This window comes from Sorex araneus, chromosome 3, assembly GCF_027595985.1.
Source record: "Sorex araneus isolate mSorAra2 chromosome 3, mSorAra2.pri, whole genome shotgun sequence".
NCBI lineage: Eukaryota > Metazoa > Chordata > Mammalia > Eulipotyphla > Soricidae > Sorex > Sorex araneus.
In genome coordinates, this window is record NC_073304.1 from 95,240,437 (window position 1) to 95,264,145 (window position 23,709).

Consider the following 23,709-nt stretch of genomic DNA (forward strand, 5'->3'; position numbering starts at 1 on the left):
CACTTAGACCAGAGACTGATAGATACATCTCACACACACCCACAAAAACACAGACACATCCCGCCCCCCCCCCTCAAGTGAAGCTGACTTATTTATCCTCACACTAATCTGTAGCATATGTAATGGGCGCTACAGTTTTTGTTGGGGAATACTTCTGGGTCATTCTCAGGGTTTGCTCTCAGACGTGCTCGGGGCACCATGCAGTGCCGGAAAGCAAACCTAGGCCTTCGGCAGGCTGTAAATTTTGTTTGTTTGGGGGGCCACACCCAGTTATGCTCAGGGCTTCCACCTGGTTCTGTGCTCAGGGATCACTCTTGGCAGGACTTGGGGGACCATATGGCATGCCAGGATCAAACCCGGCTTGGCCGCATTCAAGTCAAGTGCCTGCCCGCTGTGCTATCTCTCCAGCCCCTGTGCTGTTATAAATTTTAAATGCATTTACTTAGGCCACACACAATGGCCTCTATAGTTTTTGTTTGGGGCCACACCTGGCAGGGCTTGGAGGCTGCCGAGGCGGCCATGGACAAGGCAAACACCCCAAAACTGTACTATCCTCCGAGCCCTCCTCAAAGACACCTTTATTCTTACCCTACACCTTCCTTATTTTCAGCAATAAAAATAAATAAAAACACAAATGCCTACATTTTTTTATTTAGATTTATAAGTACCGATAACTTATTTGAATATACATTTGACCTTTTTTTTTTTTTCCTGCTTTTTGGGTCGCACCCAGCGATGCTCAGGATTTACTCCTCGCTCATGCACTTAGGAATTACTCCTGGCGGTGCTCAGGGGACCATATGGGATGCTGGGATTCGAACCCGGGTCGGCCGCATGCAAGGCAAATGCCTTACCACCGTGCTATTGCTCCAGCCCCACATTTGACCTTCTGTCTACTCACTGCGCTAACAAAACAATGAAACTGAATTTGCAAAGTCTCAGCCCGAAAGAACTTGAGATGTTTCTCCGGCTTGACTCCTGTCCAATGTCAGCCCTGCCTGCTTTTTATGTCCCAATCAAAACATTAATCTTAGATGAATTTTCCTCCACTATGTCTGGCTACGGTCTTTTTAAATGTGCACTGCGTGAGAACTTCATTTAAAAATCCTTTCTTAATACCTGACTCTGTTGGAGTTCGGGGAAATGTTCTGAGTTAGCAAGCTAAGACTACATGTATACCAATTTTACACTTCACATGAGGATAAATGTTACTGAAATAAGTAGCAAGAAGATAAATAAACATTAAATTTCAGGAAAATCTGATTAAATATGTTCCACGTGGGTGGAATGCATAGGAGGAATCACACGGGTGCTTTTCAGAAGACATCACCGAATCCTGAGCTCAGTGCAAAGGATGAAAATTCCAGGATACAGAAATCTTTTCCTCATGTTAAGCTTTAAGTTACAGAAGGGTTAAAGTCACAGGAGCTTAGGAAAATAAACCAGTGTTGAGTGCAGTTCCATGTTACAAACTCCCATAATGTGACTGAAGTCCCAGATCGAGAATTCACATTGCTCATTTCCTAATATTTACTTAAAACGTTTAACTGAAGGCTGTCGTTGACATTCTCTTCCCTGTGAAGGTCTGATGAGAACAGCAGCTCACCTGACAGCCTCGGTTTGCGCCTGGGCACTGCATGGTTCCCCTCGCATGCAAGTTCTATCAAGTATAGTGGGAGATGATAAGACTAAAGACAGGCTCTTCTTTTTTGGCAAGTAAAATAGGTTTTATTTTGAGAACTGTGAGAAGAGAGGGGAGGTCAGGAAGGAGAGAGGAAGAGGGGGAGAAAGAGCGAGAGAGAGCGAGAGAGCGAGAGAGAGAGACAAAGAGAGGAAGACAAAGAGAGAGAAAGGAGAGAGAAAACACAAAGCAGCTTATGATTAGGATGACAGAAAACATGCTTCACAAACTCCAGGGTCAAGACACCTTTAGAATGTCTAATACCTACTCCTTGAAATTTTCAGTGAGAAACACAAAAAAATGAGAAATGACATAACTGGTTTACTTTATTACAGTAAAGTCATTTACTTAGGAAGTTCTGAGAGCGAGGGGAGTGAAGGGAGCAAGAGGGAGCCCCGCAGAGTGGAAGAAAGGCATCACACACCTGAGTCAGAATGGGCTGACTCCACAGGGGAGTGCACTGCCGTATCTGATTTTAATTCTGAGTTACTTTCACTTAAAAAGCAAGGCCTACAGACTGAATCAAAACACACATGACTGGGAAGGTAAAGTACACCAGCCACAGAGAATTCCAAAGAGCACCGAAATCTCTTCTGCCATATCAGATTACTAGGAATCACATTCCTAGTCAGAGGGAAATAAGATTGAAACAAAAGAGAAAAGATAACGATCAATTCCCTAAGCACTGCAGAAAGCTAAGCTTTGTCAAAGACATCTTTTTTTCTGTTTTTCTGTTTTTGGCTTTTTGGGTCACACCCAGCAATGCTCAGAGTTACTCTTGGCTCTGCACTCAGGAATCACTCCAGGTGGTGCCGGGGGATCGAACCCGGGTCGACCACTTTACAAGGCAAACGTCCCAACCTCTGTACTATTGCTCCTGCCCCACCTCAAAGCATCTTTATTCTTATCCTATGCCTCGAACATACTGAAACCGTTTATGTGTAGGGAATAAAAATAAAATTTGCTGGAAGATACCCTGGGCATTTATAAAGTGGTATTAGTGTTAGAACAGAATGGAAACGCATTTCAAAAGCTCTTACTTAGAACCAGAGACAGTTCACTGGGCCAGTGCAGGTGCTCTCTCTGGGTTTAACGCGGGCACAGGGCAGTCTTCAGGGCACCACCCAGGGCACCCCTGGGCAATGGGCCAGGAGCAGCCCCCAGGCATTGCTTGGTGTGGGCCAAAACCAAAAGGCCAAACAAAACTACAACAATAACAGAAAGAGTTTGGTTACAGTTTAGTGCTATGATCACTATGTAACAGAGGTGTCATAGGCTGGAACTGCCAAAGTTCAGGGAGTTGCTTTGCAGGGAATGTTTTTCTTTGGCCCCAGCAACCTGAAAAAGTGCCCATCCAAACTACAGATATGCTTGTGAGAGTGACAAACGCAGTCTGAAAGGATGGACCCAAACGGACAGAAGCAGAAAGAGAGCATTTCCTTCCAGGATCATTTCTGTAGAGGCCAGCCTCACCCTGGCCTTCCCACACACAGCCTAGAGACAGTCTGGGTGGCAGTTTTGGTGCGGGGAGGCTGGGTTCTGTCTGCTGCAATCAACGCAACTGAATGAGTGAGTGAAGAGGGAGAATGGAGTGCTGGCAAACTCCCTCACTACAATGCATTAGAAGCAGAGCATAAAGGGCCCAGGGACTGGCCAGACGGAAGAAAGAACTACACTTCAGGCTTACCACTTCTCACATGGTGCTCCTGGTCTAGAGAAATGAATCATAAAAACCAAAGGGATAGTTCAGTGGGTAAGGCACTTGCCTTGCATGCAGCTGACCCAGGTCCAATCCCCAGTGTCCTGAGCACAAACTGGGTGTGGCCAAAAAAAAAAAAAAGGAAGGAAATCTTCCTTCCTTTCCTGGGGGGAAGCTCAAAGGGCCCAAGTACATGCTTTGCATTCTGGGTTTTTTGTCCCTAGTACTGTATGGTGCCTCCCCGTGCCCACAGCACTGCTGGCAGTGGGCCCGGGCACAGAGCCAAGTATTGCCAGGTATGGCACAACACCCCTCTTCTGAAATAAACCAACAAACAATAAAAAATGGGAAGGAATTTTATAGACATTATCATTTTATATTAACTAGGAGACATTTTAACTAGGATAGACTAGCAAATTAATTTAAAATCTTGAAAATAATTTCCATTAAAAGACCATTTTCAATAACAATTTTCTTAAAAGAATCAGAACTCAACGATAAATGTCTGCAAAACTTAATCTTCAAAAAGCTTTTGTGAACCAATGATAACCCAAGTTAAAAATGAAACATTTCAGAACAGATTGAATATCCTCATATTTCAGCATGTTTCTCCTAAAATTTTTAAAAAATCATACCTTTGTGATGTATGGTGTTAAAAAAACAAAAAATACATCATAGATGAGAAGAAGGCTCAGAAGCATCACACATGACTGTTAAAGAGAAAATAAAAGGTCAGACTTCTCACATTTACCTTAAGAGATTACATTATTCTGCAAGTACAAATGAATATGTGAACAAACATTTGAAAACTCTTCTAAGGCATTTAGGTGCAGGGATTTGAATGCAGGACCTCAAACCTACAAGACAGGCCCTCTGCCACTGAGCTATAGCCCCTGACCTATTTTTAAAGAAATTATTAGTTATTACTATTTGTAGTTTTTGTTTTTTTGTTTTTGGGTCACACCCAGCAATGTACAGGGGCTATTCCTGGCTCTGCACTCAGAAATTACTCCTGGGCTGGAGTAATAGCACAGCAGGTAGGGCGTTTGTCTTGCACACAGCCGACCCGGGTTCGATTCCCAGCATCCCATATGGTCCCCTGAGCACCGCCAGGGGTAATTCCTGAGTGCAAGAACCAGGAATAACCCCTGTGCTTCGCCAGGTGTGACCCAAAAAGCAAAAAAAAAAAAAAAAGAAATTACTCCTGGCAGTGCTGGGGAACCATATGGGATACTAGGAATCAAACCCGGGTTGGCCGCGTACAAGGCAAAAGCCGTACCCACTGTGCTATCGCTCCAGCCCCATTACTCCTTGTAGTTTAACTCTACAAATCACATCAAAACTTGTATTTTCTTTATCCTGTTCTTATGAAAAAAGAATCACCGATAAAATGTTTTTCCTTGGTATTTTTCCTGCAGAGGTATTAGATATTCATAATGTATGAATGATTTTTGGGCCACAGTTACTCTTGGCTCTGCATTTAGGAATTACTTCTGGTGGTGCTCAGGGGACCAGAGGTGGTGCCGGGATTGAACTTGGGTCAGCCACGTGCAAGGCAAGCACCCTACCTGCTTTGACTGCTCCCCTCCATTTTTGTTTATCCAACAAGTCACTGGTGACCAGGGGATTAGGCTATACTAGAAAGGGCACAACACAGTAAACATTCCCTGAACTATATAGTTATAATGAGTGCATTTCTGCAGGGGATAGAGCTCAGGGATGGTGACTGCTCTGAATATACAAGGATCTGGGTTTGATCCCTGGCATCATAAATGCACAATTAAGAAGGTGCATTTTACCTGCTGGGCCCAAACAGTACTGATCTGCCAGGTTTAATCACTGAATCCTCAGGTCCAGAAGATCTGAGTATCACTGGGAGTGGTACCAAGGTCTCTTGGGCATTGCTTGGAAGGACCTCCTTCCCTCCCGCCCCCACCAAACAAAGCACAGTCTATGATATGAAAAATATACTTCAATAGTCATTTTAATTATTTGTTATTGGCAGGTGGGGGTCACACCCAGTGGGTGCTTGGGTTATTCCCAACTCTGCGTGGGGTATGGGGAGTGGAATCATGACTGGGTCGTGATAGCAAGCACCTTAACTCCTGTACTAGTTTACAGCCCAGTGAAGTTGTTTTAAAAATAAATTCAGAGGCTGGAGCAATAGTTTAGTTGGGAGGGTGCTTGCCTTGAGCGTGGTGGACATAGGTTTGATCCCTGCCTTCACTCAGAGTCCCCAGGGTACCACTAAGGAGTTAGCGGGGAGCAGTGTCAAGTGAGGCCTATACCACCACCACCACCACCTCCAATAAAAAAATAAAAATAAATTCAGCTAGCAAAGCAGTATACTTTACCTTGAAATTGGTTATCTTCACTGTTTTAATGAAATACAGACAGAAAGCAATCCCCAAGATATCCTGCAAAATCCAAGCCCACCTAAAACCAAAAGAAGTTACTGTGCTTTCAACTGATTATTTTTACATGAAACATTTCAAAAGCAATACATTCATTTAGAGATTTTATTATTCAATTATTTGGCAAAAGTTGTAACAACAAAAACTTCCACATTCTCTACACTTTCGTATTTTATCGCATCAGTGGAATGCACAAGAGAAAGCGTCGAGAGTCTACATCAGGTAACATCACACATATGTGCTTATTTATCTCTGAGTTTATGCTATGTGTCTGTTTTGAGGGAAGGCACTTGGGTCACACCAGTGATGCTGAGGGTCGCTCTCAGTCCAACTGGTAGACTATGCCGTGCTGGGGATGGAACTGGAATGGAATGCCTGTGAGGCAAATGCCTTAAGCCCTGAACAAGCTCTGTGGCCCACCTCTGCCTCCTTATTAGAAAAGTAACCTTGGAGCTCAGTTTAGAACAGAGCTAGAGCATAAAGGCAATAAGCTGTACAGCATCCAGCATCAGAACCTAAGAGTCAACAACTAACATAATTAACAACTGACCGACATGCAGCTGTTGGAAAACAGATCATCTTTGTCCTCAATTTTAGGTCTTTAAAGCCCATAATTTACTTTTTAATAGTGGGGGTGAGGGGGGTCATACTTCCGGTGCTCAAGGTTTACTCCTGGCTCTGAGCTCAGGGATTAGCCCTGAACAGCACTCAAGGGACCATATACAGTCCCAGAAGAAAACCAGGTTTGGTTGCACGCAAGGCAACTGCTGAAATCTCTATACTATCTCTCGGGCCCTAAAAGCCAGACTTTTAGTCTTTAATAATCACATTAATCACTAAACTTATATATACATATATATAATATATGTATACATATATATACTTACACATATATTTACCTCCCACCAAAAAAAATTATCAGGGTCTTGGGGCCAATGGAATAACTCAGAGGTGAGGAATGCATGTCTTGGCACACGCATGGCCCCCATTCCTAGCGTAGGCAGCGCAGTCCTGGGGACCCCCAGACCCACTGCACCTGGGAAGCATGTCACCAGGTCCTGGGACAGAATCATCCCAGTCTGCTTGGCCAAGTTAGCCACATTCCTGCGCCAAAGTATGGAGCTATGGGGTCCAAGAGTGGTCCCAGGGCCCCCCGGGCAGAGTTTGTAAGATCCCCCACCTGAAAATAAAATAGATTAACTTAAAAATAAATGTGCTTAGTACACATACCTCTCTTCATGCCGAAACACGAACCAGACAACAACTACTGCTAAGCATAGTCCAGCGAGAAATATACGTCTCACTTCAATGGCTTTGCCACGATACTCGATTCTTTTAAAAAATAAAATTAAAAAGGTAGCTTACTGTCCAGATAAACTGCATTATTCACTTAACATGAGAGATGACAAATGACCATAGTCACAAGTTATGAAATACCAATTTAAGAGTCTGGATTTGAACTGAGACCAATGATAAATAATAAACCGTTTTTTATGTCAATAGAACTTCCTGTGATGGTAGAAATCTGTATCCGTCAGCCCGGTTCAGAAGTCATTAGCCACACATGATTATTTAACAGTTGGAATGTAGCTAAGGAGATACACGGACTACATTTTAATTGTCTTGAATTTGGGGGCTGGAGGGACAGTAGAAGGGTCAGGGTGCCTGTTCTGCAAATGGCCTGATTCATTCCCCTGCACTGCACACGGGCCTCTCCACCCCTGCCAACTCTGCCTCCAGCACTGCATGGGGTCAGTCCTGAGCACAGAGCCAGGAATGACCCCTGAGCAATATGGTCTCCAGCTCCCTCCCAGGTTTTCTCCCTTTAATTTCACTTTAAATCTGATTATTCACATGTGTATTGAACCACACAGGTTCAAAGCAACATTCAGCTATTCTTCTACCACTTTAAATGACAAAGATCAATGACGGGATTCTTGGAGATACTTACATGCACCGTCCACAAGGTATCTTACGCATCAGTGCAGCAAGACAGTGGAAGAGGCCAACTGATGAACCCATGCAGAAAATCACTATAATAAAATAAACTAGAAAAAAAAAAGGCAGAAGAACAGAAGAAAGTAAGAAAATTCATCCAAGCAATTTATATGATTCACCTTTCTTGATGGACCGTGGCAGTTTCAGTGTAGAGATCATACTACAACTTTAGGCTTTAGAGTGGGTATTTTATACGTTGTTTTAATTCCCCTATACATTGATTGGATTGTGTAAAAGGCTGAAGCAGGTTCTATTTTTTTTCTTTTTAATCATTCAATAGTTCAAACTGATGCTTGTCAAAGATTTCTCTGATGTGAATAGCAGTCTTTGATGAGTATATGTAAATGTTGGGCCAGAGAGATAGTGCAGCAGAGAGGGTGTTTGCCTTGCGCTCGGCCAACCTGGGTTTAAAAATGCACCTTAGAAACTTGACCAAACAATTAATTTGTAAGGATGAGAATTGACATCTACTTTAGACATTAACCATATTATCTATGTTTTTTTCTGGTACAATTTATGTCTAATAATTTGACCTGTACCACATCTATTTAAACCAAACTTTCTGCTGTGATATAATATCATGGTAGTTAAAATGACAAGAGTTTTCTTATAGTACAATATTTATTTGAAAATTATTTAAAATTGAAAATTTTTGATGGGTTGTTGAAATGGGAAACATATTCTGAAATCAGAGTATTTGCCCTCTGAACTTACTCAAAATTTTACAATGACAATGTATGTTCTACCTAAATTCTTCAAATTTCACTAAATTTCAGAAAAAACAGAACTGTTTCAATATGTGAAAAATTCAGAGTAGTCTAGAGATAGCAAAATCAGGAATGGCTATTTCTTTCCTTATTTTGGGCACACCCAGCAATGCTCAGAGTTTCTGTCTGGCACTGCTCTCAGGAATCCCTGCTGGCGGGCAGTGCTCAGGGGATCGTAGGAAAAGCTGGGGACTGAACCCAGGTCAGCCACATGCAACGCAAGCAGCTCACTGGCTGTATTGCCTCTCTGTCCCCTGGCCCCGGTAAATTAAATCCTGCAATATCACACTAGACATTATCAGAACACACAGGTTCAACCTGTAACAAACTGTTAGTATCTCTTGTACAAGGGTTTAATGGCTTCAGGGTGAGATACAACAATCTTCACACACTTTCCTCTAAGGAAACTTTTTTTTTTTTTGCTTTTTGGGTCACATCCGGCGATGCACAGGGGTTACTCCTGGCTCATGCACTCAGGAATTACTCCTGATGGTGCTCAGGGGACCATATAGGATGCTGGGAATTGAACCCAGGTCGGCCGCTTGCAAGGCAAATGCCCTACCCGCTGTGCTATCATTCCAACCCCTAAGGAAACTTTTTTGAGTCATTTTTAGCAGATTATTTATAACAAGAAATACAAAATAGGGGCCAGAGCGATAGCACAGTGGGTAGGGCGTTTGCCTTGCACGCGGCCGACCCGGGTTCGATCCCCGGCATCACATATGGTCCCCTGAGCACCGCCAGGAGTAATTCCTGAGTGCAAAGCCAGGAGTAATCCCTGTGCATCGCCGGGTGTGACCCAAAAAGCCAAAAAAATAAATTATATTTATATTCTGCTTTGGGGACAGGCTAGAGGGGTGGTGGGACTAATTTGAAATAATGGTGGTAAGAAGGTGGTGAGATTGGTATTGGAATACTGAATGTAATAAATTATTGTGAACAACTTTATAAAAATAAAATGAAAAAACAAGGGGGGGTGAAAAAAATTAAAAAACAAATGCAAAAAAAGACAGAATAAAAATAAATCTGTACCCCAAGATAACCATTAGGTTTACTGATTTTCCTGTATCACTGTCATCACTGTATCACTGTCATCCTGTTGCTCATCGATTTGCTTTAGCGGGCACCAGTAACGTCTCCATTGTGAGACTTATTGTTACTGTGTTTGGCATATCTAATACGCCACGGGTAGCTTGCCAGGCTCTGCCGTGTGGACGAGATACTCTCAGTAGCTTGCTCGGCTCTCTGAGAGGGACGGAGGAATCAAACCCGGGTCAGCTGCGTGGAAAGCAAACACCCTACCCGCTGTGTTATCGATCCAGCCCAGATTTTCCTACTATGAAAATTTACTTATAAAGAAGTTCAACTTTTAAAATACTGACAAGTTTACTGATGAATATTTGTGGGTGTTTAGATTGAATTTGATTGATTTATTTATTTTGTTGCTTTTTGGGTCACACCCAGCAATGCTCAGGGGTTACTCCTGGCTTTGCACTCAGGAATTACTCCTGGCGGTGCTCGGGGGACCATATGGGATGTTGGGAATTGAACCCAGGTCGGCCGCTTGCAAGGCAAATGCCCTACCCTCTGTGCTATCACTCCAGCCCCTAGACTGAATTTGAGCCCCATGGTTAATCCAGGTAAAGTTAAGCTCAAAGTCAGGAGCATGTGTTTTGTATGAAAGAGGCCTGGGTGTGATTCCTAGCACCACATGGTCCCCTGAGCCCAAGTGGGAGCAACTCCAGAGCACTAAGCTAAATATAGCCAGCAGGGTGTCGTGGGAAGTGGGACAAAAAAAGCCTCTTCAACAAATGGTGCTGGGAACGAGAGAGACAACTCAGGGGTTATGGAACATGTCTGGCATGTGGATGGCCCTGGTCCGAGTCCTGGCACCACACGGCTGGGTACAGCCCTGCAGGCCCCTGAGAACCACCAGCACAGAAAACCCCCAGCACTGCAGGGCCTCAGAAAGTGAACTACCTTACTGGTACGACATTCCTGGCGTGACACACGTTATACCTATTTGTTGTTGCTGCTGTTTTGGAGCCATACCTGTTTTCATTTCAAGGAAGTGCTAAGTGCTCAGGGACCACATCTGGAAGTACTCCGGGGACCACATGCAGTGTGTGGAACTGAACTGGGGTGGGCTGCGTGTAAAGCAAGTGCCCAACCTGCTGTACTATCTCTGGCCCCAAATATACTCTCTTTTAAACTGCTTTTTTCCCCCTTTCATCCCAGAGTAATGGAGACCCAATATAACAATTTAAAATGTCAGCACTGAGGCCTTGAGGAACAGTTCAGCAGGCTGGAGCAGGTCTTGCATGCAGGTCTGGAACTGAGTGCTGACGGGTGCAGTTCAGTGCCAGCTCTGTTTGGGCCCCTGGGGACTGCCAGGAACTAGCTACCCCTGAGCCCTGAGTTAGGAGCAGCCTCTGAACACCACTGGGGGTAGGCCAAAAATCAACACATAAATGTCAGCATCACTGTACAATTATTTACTTAAACTTTCCATGTAGAAAGCCTACATCTGACAAAGGGACTAAAAAAGATTATGTGCTGAAAGTTGCAAGTACAAAAGACAGCACCTTACCCAACCATTTGTAGAAGAAATAGAGTAAAACTATCATGACACAGCAGAGGACCACAAACATGGCGATGGTTAAAGGTGTCAGAGCTGCAGAATCTTTTTTCTTCCTCTTTTCTCTGTCTTCTGTGTCTCTCGCTGCCTGGATGTGCTCCCTGCACAAACACACACAGGAACTTTAAGCGAACTGACGCCAAGGTCAGTTATTTTTAAAATCTATTACACCAACTACATTTATTCCCGAGTACAAAATCAGATATGCTTTTTAAAATAAGAAAGAATAGCGAGGAAAGTAAAACCTCTCTGCAAGTGCCCTCCAGAGATGATGTTATTAACCACTAATGCTGGGAGAGACACATGAGTGGGGGTGTTGATTAGGTGTTCCTGTCTGTCGTCTGTCTGTCTGTCTCTTTTCTTTTTTTATGTTTTGGGGGCACATCTGGCAATGCTCAGGGATTACTCCTGGCTCTGTGTTCAGGAATAACTCCTGGCGGCACTCAGGGGACCATATAGGATGCCAGAGTTGAACCCAGGCTGACAGTGGGCAAGGCAAGTACCTTACCTACAGTACTACTGCTCTGGCCCCTGAGCACAAATTTCAATGAAAATCTGAGTGAGAAATAGTACCAAAACTTTTTTTTTTTTTTTTTTTTTTTTTTTTTGCTTTTTGGGTCACACCTGGTGATGCACAGGGATTACTCCTGGCTCTGCACTCAGGAATTACCTCTGCCGGTCCTCAGGGGACCTGAGAATCTTACCCGGGTCGGTCGCATGCAAGGCAAACACCCTACTTGCTGTGCTATTGCTCCAGCCCCAAGTACCAAAATTTTTTTTTAAGTTTTTTTTTAATTTATTTTTTAAAAAATTTATTTTTTAATAAGTGAGTCACCATGAGGGAAAATTTTTTAAAAAGTTAAAAAAAATTTTTTTTAAAATCAGAGCACACATAAAAGTCATAACAATGAAAGATTTATATATTTACATTCAGTGTACTTAAAACACAACAGAAACTTCCTGAGGGGGAAACATGTGCTTTATAGCCCGTTAAAATATTACATCTTTAACAAAAAAACCTTTACCCAAATCAACTTAAGAGCCATAGGCAATAGGAAAAGCTAAGTCTTCTTCCATGCCATCCTGAGTTTAGGAAACCTGAGAACCAATTATGACATTATTTAAGACTTTTGTTCACTACAGAAGTTCATGGTTTTTTCTGTGTGGTGGTGATGGGACTGTTTTAAGCAACACCCAGAGGTGTTCCTGATCCCAGCAGTGATGGAGGGATCAGGCAGCGCTGGGGATCAAGCCAGGCCCCAACACTCAGGGGCCTCCAGAGCTGCTCTGAGCCATCTCCCTGGCCCAGAGAGTATTTACATGGGACCAAGGCATCTTCTTTCCCTTTTGCATAAAGATAAACCCTTTATATGGCAGAGCAATTCTGGGCTATAAAGTCTTGTTTTGGAAAACTCTTCCTTCCTTAAGCCCTTGCTCTCTTTCTCCTGCCCTTTCTATTTTTGGTCTCTGGGTCACACCCAGAGGTGCTCAGAGGCCATACCTAGCTGTGCTTCGATTTGGACCAATATGTGGCTACAGTCGTATACTAGGCAAGTCCTTACACTTTGAACTATTAATCCACCACTGCTGACTTCACTTTCAAGCTAATTTTCTTTACTTGCTGACAGCCTTTATGTTATTTTTAAAAATTAAGGCATATTTGAGGACCGGAGAGATCGCTTAAAGGGCTAGAGTGCACACTGCATGCAAGAGGCCTGGATTTGACCCTCAGCACCACATGGTTCCCTGAGCACTAATACCAGGTGCAACTCCCGGAGCACTGAGCTGAGAGTAGCACCTGAATACTGCCAGGAGTGGCCCCAAGTCCCCCTCCCCAAAAGAAAGATACACTTGACAGATCATAATGGTTTCAACACACAACATGGTTTGTTATTTGTATATATTGTAAAATTATCATCACAGTCTAGTTAATATTACCACACAGTTACAAAAACTGTTTCTTGTGATAACTTTTATTTTTTTATTACTATTATTTCCATTTTGGTGGGCCACACCCAGCAGTGGTCTGGAGCAACTCCCAGCTTAGTGCTCGGGAGATGCTTCTGGCAGTTCTCAGGGGACCATCAAAGCATGAGCCCCAGCCCACTCAACTTTCTTCCTGGCCTTGTGATGAGAAGTTTAAAAGACATATTCCTCTAAGCAACTTTCAACATACAACAGAATACTATTAATTCTCCTCACTAGGAAAGAAGAGAGGGAGGGAGGGAAGCAGGGAGGCAGGGAGGGAGGGGCCAAAGAGATAGTAAAGGGATGAAGGCATCTGACTTGCATGTAGGCCACCCCAATTCGATCCAGGCACTGCATGTGGTCCCTTGAGTACTGCCAGCAGAGACCCCTGAGCGAGGAGCCAGAAGTAAATTCTGAGTGCAGTTGGATGTGGCCCCCTAAAAACAAACTAAAAAATAAAATAAATGCAAAGTGCTCATCCATCAACGTTTTGTTTTGCTTTTGCTTTGGGGCCACCATGCTGAGGGGTCCAAGCAGTGCCAGGAATCAAACCTGGGATACCATACAGGGCAAGGCAAATGCTTTAACCAAACCTCAGTCCCAGACAGTACTTTTCAACTATTTATCAGAGAACTCAAGTTCAAATAAAACTCACCACTCAACTACTCCACTCCAGTATCCTCCCAAGGCCACAGTGAATACGGTAATTAATACAATAATCACAATAGTATAGTCAATGTCAGGCCATAAGATAGAATACATTTGTACCGTAATGTTATTTCCAAGAGTCTGAAAAGCAAGATAATGATGAAAACACTGGAATTAATTTCCCCTTCCTATTCTATGTATGTCAACACTATTTCATTCTCACTCTGGCATGGAAACCTCACATTGGTCAGGAAGACTAGGACTCTTTCCCAAAGACCCTGTTCTGAAACAAACAGATCTGCTAGGCCAGAACAGCAAATATTTATAGAGAACAGGCTGTCAGCCAATAAAGCATACACAATAATTTGTAATGATTATCAGTGGTTTGGGACCAATCAAAGGCCAGGTTCCTTCCCTGGCACTGTATGACCCTGGCAAGGGTCCCCATAAAATACATACATACACACATACATACATACATACATACATACATACATACATACATACCAGTGGTCAAAAGTCAAAAGCTACACTGTTCCTATACCCATCCTTGTATAACATGTAATTCTAATTACCTGTTTCATATCTTTAAGGTCTCTGTTGCTTATAAATGCAAGCAATATTTTCAGATCGTGAAACTCAGATTTGTTTCCTAAATGAGGAAGCTGTAAGAAAAAAAGCATTATATTTCATTAAATATATTAGTTTTAAAGTTACAGAATACGGGGCTGGAGCGATAGCACATCGGGTAGGGCATTTGCCTTGCACGCAGCCGACCCGGGTTCGATTCCCAGCATCCCATATGGTCCCCTGAGCATTGCCAGGGGTAATTCCTGAGTTCAGAGCTAGGAGTGACCCCTGTGCATCGCTGGGTGTGACCCAAAAAGCAAAAAATAAATAAATAAATAAATAAAATAAAGTTACAGAATAAGTGTTAAGTGCTTTTAAAGAATAGGTACTAGAGGGGCCAGAATGATAGTACAGTGGGGAGGGCGTTTGCCTTGCACATGGCCGACTACAGTTTGGTCCCTGGCATCCCATATGGTCCTCCAAGTACCTCCAAAAATTCCTGAGTGCAGAGCAGTAATCTCTGAGCATTGCTGGGTATGACCCAAAATGCCAAAAAAGGAAAAAGGAACTATGATTCTACAATGTCATCAGTAGATTGCTTAATAATACCTCATAATACAGAGTCCAACTCTACAAACATATTCCTTTTGTTCTATATTAACTTATCTGTTATTGATACTTTGTTGGGCCATATGAATCTTTAATTTAGCTTGTTAAGGCCCAGTATCATTTCAAAAATCTTGTCGTTTTGATTAAAACTGCATTCAGTTACTAATATGGGAAGGAGTTCTTAGGACATTGAAACATGCTTGACGGGGGCCAGAGAGATAACTTAATGGACTCAGCACGTATATTAAAATTTTACTGAGGTAACGTTGATTATAACATTGTATAAATTTCAGGTGTACAGCATTAACATTCAACATCTATATAGATTATAACATGACAGTCACCTGAGGCCTGCTTTTCACTGTCATCATACACCTGACCTACCCCCAATTCACCCATGCCCCAGCTGCCCTTCCCTCCAGTAACCACCAATTTCTTTTCTGTATCTAAAAACTTGCTTTTGTTTGTTTTATAGTCTACATATTAAAATATGGTATTTGAAAAAAAAATATATATATATATGGAGCGTAAGTGTTTTCAAACTAGACTCCTTTTGTCTTTGGGCCACTGCCAGGGTGCTCAGGGCTTATTCCTGGCGGGGCTCAGGACAGTATACAGGACATCAGAGATCATGCCCGGGTCGGCTGAGTGTAAGGCAATCACCCTACCTACTGTACTATCTCTCCTGCCCCTTGGCTACTTTCTTAACAGAAAAGAATCTATTAAATTGTGAAATTAAATGTTTATAATCTCCAAAACATTTAAAAAGAACCTCACAATTAGATTATTTGAGACTCAGCCCTGAAGCCACCCACAAGTAAATCAGTTCAAGTGCTGTAATTTGATAACTTACTTGAACACTGTTATTGGCAAGCAACAACGCTTTAGCACCGCCATCCTGTGCAATCTTGGCTTTTTCCAGAAGACTGCAGGGCCCCCACTGTACTGCAACTGCTTTGTTCATTATTCCTTCCGGTGGAATGTCAGAAGGTTTGCACAGTGATACGTCAGTCAGGTTTACCAAACTAAAGGAAGTCTGCGAAGAAGAAATGCCTTTAACATGATAAGCACAGGAATGTGCCTTACATACATGTGGTGACAAGGTATCAACATTGGTTCACTACAAGGCTGTCTGAAAATTGAAGTGTTTTATCACAATTGGTCTTTGAGATATTAAAAATGTTCTTAACTTTTTCCCATAGAAAGAAAAGTCCTTAAGCAAATTTTTAAAAACTTAGTTCTTATTAATCCCATTTTACAATTCATTCACACATAAGGACACAATCATCACTTATTCTCACTTTCCAGTATTTACATTGTTTACACAGTGACCCAATGACTTACTGCATTTTTCAGGGAACTGGGAAGAGTTGTCAGCGAAGGGTAATAGAGCATGCAGTAGTCCTTGGATTGTGCAGATGTGCCATTTCCAGATGCGTGCAGGATTGCTTCCTGAGCAGCTGTCTAGAACATGAACAATCATTTTCACACTGGTATTAATTTTATTTGCAGAAGGCTCTCCTGGCTCTACCCTAGGAGAACCATACAGGGTTTTTGTTTGCTTGTTTTGGGGACACACCCAGTGATACTTAGGATTACTCCTGGCTCTGCACTCAGGGATCTCTCCTGCCGATGCTCAGGGAACCATACGGGATGACAAGGATTCAACCCGAGTTGGCCACATACAAGGCAAATGCCCTACCACCTATACTACTGCTCTGGCCCCCAAACCACGTGGTTCTAATGACTAATCCCAGGGTTCGCTCATACAGGCATGCGCTCAAGCCCTTTGGATCATCTCCCTGGCCCCAACACTGACATAACTTAACTTGCCAAAAACTAAGAATTTTAACAAAACAGACCATTTTCTTAGAAGGGATGGTCTTCCTATGAAACTTATTTCACCTTGTTTAAGTAAATATACATTTACGCATAACATATATTTTAAGGAAGGTAACTCACTTTCTTAGGGAATACAAACATGGCTCTTGTTCTAATGGCCATGTGCCAGAGAGGATTCCTACTATGATGCTCCCTTCAGTCTGAAACTTTCCTTCCCACTCTCTGAAGAGTTACAATTTCATTGCATATGACATGTAATAATGTATTCAAAACCCCTCATTGCCTTTGTTTCATACCCAAAAATTACCTGCTGTTGGAAACAAAAGCACATACAATGTTATTTCTAAATGAGAAATATTTGGGATCCAGAAAAGTTGGAACTCTCATATTTTCAATTATTTTGCAACTGGCTATTCACAAAGCCCAGAAGAGATGGTTCGTTTATTAACTGGGGAGTGAAAGGGGTTATTGAGCCATACATGGTGATGCTACAATTCCAAGTTACCATGAAGAATTGGATGATGTAACTGTCTTCACACGCCAACTCTAAATAAATAGTGACAGGTATTAAATGCATTTATCACCTTGCCAGTACTTCTGTGATGCAGAATACATGATTATAAGATCATTAGTGGTTGCCTGGGGCTGAGAGTTCTAGAGATGGGCTTTTCCTTTCTTCTTCCTTCTTTCCTTTCTTTCAATACTTCTCTTTTATATTTTTGTATTTCTGTTCAGCTTTAGGGTCATTGAAGAGCAGAAAGTTCAGAAAATGTCTCACATATCCCTTTACCACATAAGAGCTTATTCCAATCCATGAACCTAACAGGTATGTCAGAATCACCCAAAGTCAATGGTTTACGTTTATTTATTTTATTGAGTTTATAGCATATGTAGCAGTGCTTGGGGGCTCTTTGATAAGGGGGTCACTCCTAGTGGGGCTCAAGGGTCAATCCATGTCAGCGATAGAAGAGGCATCTCCTCACCCCATGTTTCACACTGAGTGTTCACTCTTGGTGTTGCACATTCCATGGGTTTATATAGTTTCCACCATTACTATAGCATAGAGAATAGCTTTACTGTCCTAAAATTCCTCTGTATTGCCTATGATTGGGTTTTTGAGGAAATGAAAATGTTTAAAATTGACAATGGCGATAACCACATATAATTTTGACTATAAAAAACCCTGTACAGCTTTTTTTTTTTTCTTTTTGGGTCACCTGGCGATACACAGGGGTTACTCCTGGCTCTGCACTCAGGAATTGCTCCTGGCGGTGCTTAGGGGACCATATGGGATGCTGGGAATCGAACCCAGGTTAGCCGCATGCAAGGCAAACGCCCTACCTGCTGTGCTATGGCTCCAGCACCCCTGTATAGCTTTTGTATTTGTTTGACCTGGAATCATACCTGGTGATGCTTGGGGGTCACTCCCGTACTGGGGGGAGCAAGCAGTCCCAGGATCAAACCGAGGCCTCCTGCATGCAATGCACATGCTCCAACCTGTTGAACTATCTCTTTGGTCCCACTGTACACTTTTTTTTTAAAATTTATTTATTTTTAAAATTTTTTTTATTGAGTCACCATGTGGAAAGCTACAAAGTTTTCAGGTTTAAGTCTCAGTTATACAATGCTCGAACACCCATCCCTTTACCAGTGCACGTGTTCCACCACCAAAAATCAAAGTATAGCTCCACCCCATCCCCCCCACCCCCAGCCCCCCCAGTTCTCCCCCCCCCCTGTAACTGATAAATTTCACTTTACTTTCACTTGGATTGCATTCAATATTTCAACAAAATTCACTATTATTGTATGGAGAGTCTCCCCCCTAAAGTCAGACCTGCTGAAAAGGAAGCATTTGATAATTTGTTTTCCATTGCTGAGAATGAAGAGGTATGAGGTCGAGTGACCTCACTTAGCGGCCTCCACTGTACACTTTAAATAGTGGAACTGCATGGCGTATGTGACTTATCCCTCAGTAAAGCTGCCCGGAGAAAGAGACACGGAACAAGAAATAATTGTCTTATTGGGAAGATGAAAACAAACCTCAGTAAACCACAAGCAGAATGCTATTAACGTCAGAGTCTCGAGTAAAAACATGAGGAGTTCTTAAGGTGTTAAGAAAATGCCAATTCCTGGGCCCAATCCCAAACCCACTGAAGAAGAAGGCTCCTGGTAGTTTATTTTCTAATAAGTCCTTCTGGAAGTTCAGAGGCCAGTAACAATTTAAGAACTATTGCTATAGGACCCAGCTACCGTGTATATACATCAATGATCATTTTGTTGTTGTTTTTGTTCTCTTTTGGGGTCACACCCGGCGATGCACAGGGGTTACTCCTGGCTCTGCACTCAGGAATTACTACTCCTGGCAGTGCTCAGGGGACCATATAGGATGCTAGGAATCGAACCCGGGTTGGCCAGTGCAAGGCAAACGCCCTACCCGCTGTGCTATTGCTCCAGCCCCCTCAATGATCATTTTTAAACCAGAAATTGTCTAAAGGAGTCTTGGGTGGCGGGTGAGCTCACAGGTGATATGGACATGGCTTATCAAGGATCACTCCTTGAGTATTAAGAGAACTGATGTGGGAAGGCCACACAGCTGTGGGAGAATCCTGCTGGGATGCCCAGAGCAGTCGCTCAACTTGTTCCCTTCTGACCTTCCCAGTGGTCCCCTTGTCCTGCTGTTTGCCTCCTACTCTCGTGCTGTTCTCCCTGCAATCCCACTACCACCTACATATGCAACTTTCACCTGTGATCCTCTTAGGATATTATCCTGCGTTTACGAGGGTCATGTGGCCCCTGACTGAGCAGCAGCAGCCTAGAGAAACTCGAAGGGGCTAAGGACCAGACTAGGAGAGACCCGGAGTCTACCGTGCTAGTGCTAGTGACACAAATGGCTAATGTTCGGGGCAGACACGAATGGCCCAGGTCCTCACCCATGGAGGCACGCGCTCTCCTGCTGGGCCACATCCTTGGCCCAGAATACCGTCCTTTTTAATCGGTCAAGTTAGAGACCTGCTTCAAAAATCTCTGGATCTTCTTTTGTAACTGACCCAGCCTGGTCTTTAACCTATTTCCTTCATTTTACATTCAAACTGGCCAAATGACCAAACGATGTGGTCTCAAGAGGCCAGTACAAGAAGTGAGCTTTCCAAAACCCAGGCCAGTGGCTTTCAACTCTGCAAACACTTCACGTTCCTCCTGCAGCTAGATCCCTAAGACCCGATTAGAGCCCAGCCACCAACCTCCAGTTTCACTTTTATTTGTTGCTGGGGGCACCTGGCCCAAGTGGTGTTAGGACCACATCGGGCAGTGCTTGTCATAGGAAAGAAATTCCATTCTAGAAATTCAATTCTAGAGTTCTACACTTTGGGATATTTGGAAGAGAATGTGTAAAGGACTGGGAGTTTGGAATATTTAGAATCTGGGAGGAACTCATTTGGGTTTGGAGTAGTTTGCTGGTAGGAGACCCATGCCAGTTTTATAGAGGAGGGCAGGTAAGCAACAGAGACACAGGTTTGTTTGACTAATACTTCCAGTTTTGTGCTCAGGGGACTAAGCAGTGCCGGCGACCTTGCCAAGGTCGACCTTGCCGACCTTGCATACCTTACTTTGTATGCAAGTACAAATATTTGTACTTGCATACAAAGTAAGCACCGTAACTCCTGTGCCATCTTCTAGCCGTCAACCTCGATGTTCAGTATTAGTCAAACAAACCTGTGTCTCTGTTGCTTACCTGCCCTCCTCTATAAAACTGGCATGGGTCTCCTACCAGCAAACTACTCCAAACCCAAATGAGTTCCTCCCAGATTCTAAATATTCCAAACTCCCAGTCCTTTACACATTCTCTTCCAAATATCCCAAAGTGTAGAACTCTAGAATTGAATTTCTAGAATGGAATTTCTTTCCTATGACAATTGACCCATCACTGATCTTAGAAACACTGGTCATTCAGGGCCAATAAATAAATGATCAAACCAATACCGGCGCATTTATATACTGTATTTTACTTAATCCTTAGATGTGAAAGAACAAGTTTAATAACCCATAGTATGAAGTACTACACTTTTTCCTTTCAATTTACCTCATAGAATTCCATGGGCACTCTGCTGTTCACAAAACATTTCCAATTTGTCTTACCCAGACCACATGGCTTCAATTATATTTCATATCAAAGAATGTTTATATAAGTCTATCCTAATGTATACTTGACTACTCATTTGGCTATGGTCTTCCTAAACAGCTTTCTGCATGGTATCATGGTCACCAAAAATCTAAAATAGGACAACTGTTAGGGCATATGCTACACTTTTCTTTTTTTTACCATTTTTCCCCCCTGAGGCATCAAGGATTAAATGCAGATCTCATGCATGCAAGCTGGCACTTCTCTGGTGACTCACATCCCTGGCCCTATTATGCTTTTTTTTTTTTCTTTTGGTGGGGGAGGAGAGGAGAGGAAGAAATTGATTTTAGGGCCACACATGGCTGTACCAAGGCAAGCATTCTACCCACTGTACTTTAGCTCCAGCCCCCTATTATTCTGTTTTGTTCTGGAGGTCACACCCGACAGTGCTCGGGGATCAGAGCTGCTCGGGGGAACGTACGCAGTGCTGGGGACAGAACTCTGGTGGGTCATGTGCAAGGCAAGCACTTTACCTGCTATGCTATCCCTCTGGCCCCTTACTAAACTCTTAATCTTGGAGGTATACTCCTAACTTCCCCACAGCCCCAAACCAATCACACTTAAAAAAAAAAAAAAAAAAGCCGAGCTATCCGAGCTTTACTTCACCAGAAAGAACAGTTACACTGAGTCAGTCCTGTGCTGACATTTGCATCCCTGGCTCTTGAGGCTACATCCACGCTTTAAGCTCCAAACCCTTGGTGGTGCTTCCAACCACAAACGACTCAAGTCCTGGCCTGTGGCCCAACAGCCTCCTGATGCTGACTCACCAGCCTGATATTACCCACTGGGAACAGGTCTGTTCTTACTCCTGACCACGCACAGAGCACGGCCTGAGAGCTCTTCCATGACCTTGCCGTGCGCAGCTAGCATATTTGTTTTCTATCTTTCCTTCTCCTTCAAAAGGTCTCTTCCAACCCTGACACTATTATCCAAATTTAAATCCTCACATATTTATTCCTTATGAAAATAACAATTCCCTAGTTAAAATGTACCTGACAATATAACACCCCTATCCGATATCCATGCCATCCTTTAGTTCTGCCGGGATTTGGTATCCTGGCCCATTTGCACCTGATCAAGATGACGCTCTGAGCAAGGCAATGTTAACCTTCACCCCAGTTTTTACTGGATTTCCGTGTAAAGGTCCAAAAGATTAGACAAATACGACATCTTTCCTGGCGACTATACGCAATAATCTGAACAGTAATTTATTTTACTTATTTATTTTGGAGTCTTGGCCCACAACTGCCAGTACTCCTGGCTCTGCACTCAGGGATGACTCGTGGTGGGGCTCAGGGGACCATATATGGCGCCAGGGAGAGAAACTGGGTCGGATGCTTGCAAGGCAAGTACCTTCCCCGCTGTACTAGGGTTCTGGCCCCTGACTGGTAATGTCTTAATGGCTTATTATAGATCTGTGCTTAATGAAGTTTAATTAAGTTCATGTTAAAACACAAATTCTAATCCAGGAGACGTACCCTACTTGGGGTCTTAACTATTCCCAGTAAACACTCAGGGAGTGTTCTGATGTTTATCTACAAACACTACAGACTTCATCACGAGGAGCTGTGAGAGTTGCCGGCCTCGCAGAGGTTAATAAGTCCTCCTAGGGATTTTTTCAAAGGTGAGAGGCGCACTGTATCTGCAATCTGCTGGCACTCTTGTGTCTTGGCAGCAGTTCTCAATCTCACCCATTATTCAAAACATCATTCACAACATAATTCACATGCATTATTGGATCCCAGCCTCCCTGCCCACCTCCATAGTGGAGGTGTCAATCAAAGCCAGATCATGTGATCTCTATCACCCACTAGATGAATGAGAGCCTCAGTTTTTAAGAGACAATGTGTGAATATAACTCTCACTCTGATTAGCCTGCCCAGTCTCTTTCTGCATGAAGTATACAAATTAAACTATGCCTCAAATTTTAGATACCAATTATGCAGGTTGGGGGTTGGAGCTTTAGGGGCAAATTTTGTTAATCGACATGATTTATAACAAGAACTAGCATTTGTATATGGGAGTGGTGTCGGCATCCAGGGGGTATGTAACTGGTTTCAGAGCACCTAGGGTCTCATTTGGTAGAATGCTGAGGGCCATACCTCGCAAGGCCAGGAATGGCACTTGGCAATGCGGGGATCTAACTCAAAGCCTCTCGCCTGCAGGGCAGGCAATTTATCACTGGGCCATGTCCCGGGCCCCAGAAACTAGCAAAAGAAAAAGAATAATAATCTAGGGCTGGGGGAGGAGTCTATCTTCAAAAAGCAGAAATATAATAATACAATGAAATCACAGGAATGAATGAAACCAATGGAATCACGGCTAATGCTATCATGTCCTTGCACCGCAGCAGCACAGGAGTCATTCCTTTATTCACAAACATCTTTCTCTCTGCAGCGGTAAGAGTTTCAAATCAACTACAGTAAAAGAGGTGGAAAAAGGGTTCCTTGGTAGGCAAGGCAGTTGTAATTTACTACATAGTCCAAAGTCAGGCCCAAACACCTTTCTGATCATTCACAATTATATATTCTTAGCTCAGGCTGCCATAACAAAATATCCCAGAGCAAGAAGCTTAAATAACCCAAATTTATTTTCTCTTGTCTAGGGCTAGAAGATAAAGGTGCCAGCATGGCTGGTTCCTGCTTGGAGCGCTCCTGTTTCTCCTGTGCTGTCATGAATTTATCTGAGCTGAATTCTC

At 43.1% G+C, this 23,709-nt stretch overlaps 1 protein-coding gene across 2 annotated transcripts in view; it reads right to left on the reverse strand.

Moving 5' to 3' along the window:
- SPPL2A (signal peptide peptidase like 2A) overlaps positions 1–23,709 on the reverse strand; it is a 51,587-nt gene that overhangs the window by 22,241 nt on the left and 5,637 nt on the right. For both annotated transcript variants that reach the window (XM_055132752.1, XM_012933480.2), the window contains exons 2-10: positions 16,337–16,456; positions 15,846–16,028; positions 14,389–14,478; positions 13,821–13,954; positions 11,150–11,298; positions 7,746–7,842; positions 7,025–7,126; positions 5,735–5,816; positions 4,016–4,090 (exon numbers count right to left, since the gene is read on the reverse strand). In XM_055132752.1, the coding sequence (XP_054988727.1) occupies positions 4,016–4,090; positions 5,735–5,816; positions 7,025–7,126; positions 7,746–7,842; positions 11,150–11,298; positions 13,821–13,954; positions 14,389–14,478; positions 15,846–16,028; positions 16,337–16,456 (1,032 nt within the window). The remainder of the gene's footprint in view (positions 1–4,015; positions 4,091–5,734; positions 5,817–7,024; positions 7,127–7,745; positions 7,843–11,149; positions 11,299–13,820; positions 13,955–14,388; positions 14,479–15,845; positions 16,029–16,336; positions 16,457–23,709) is intronic.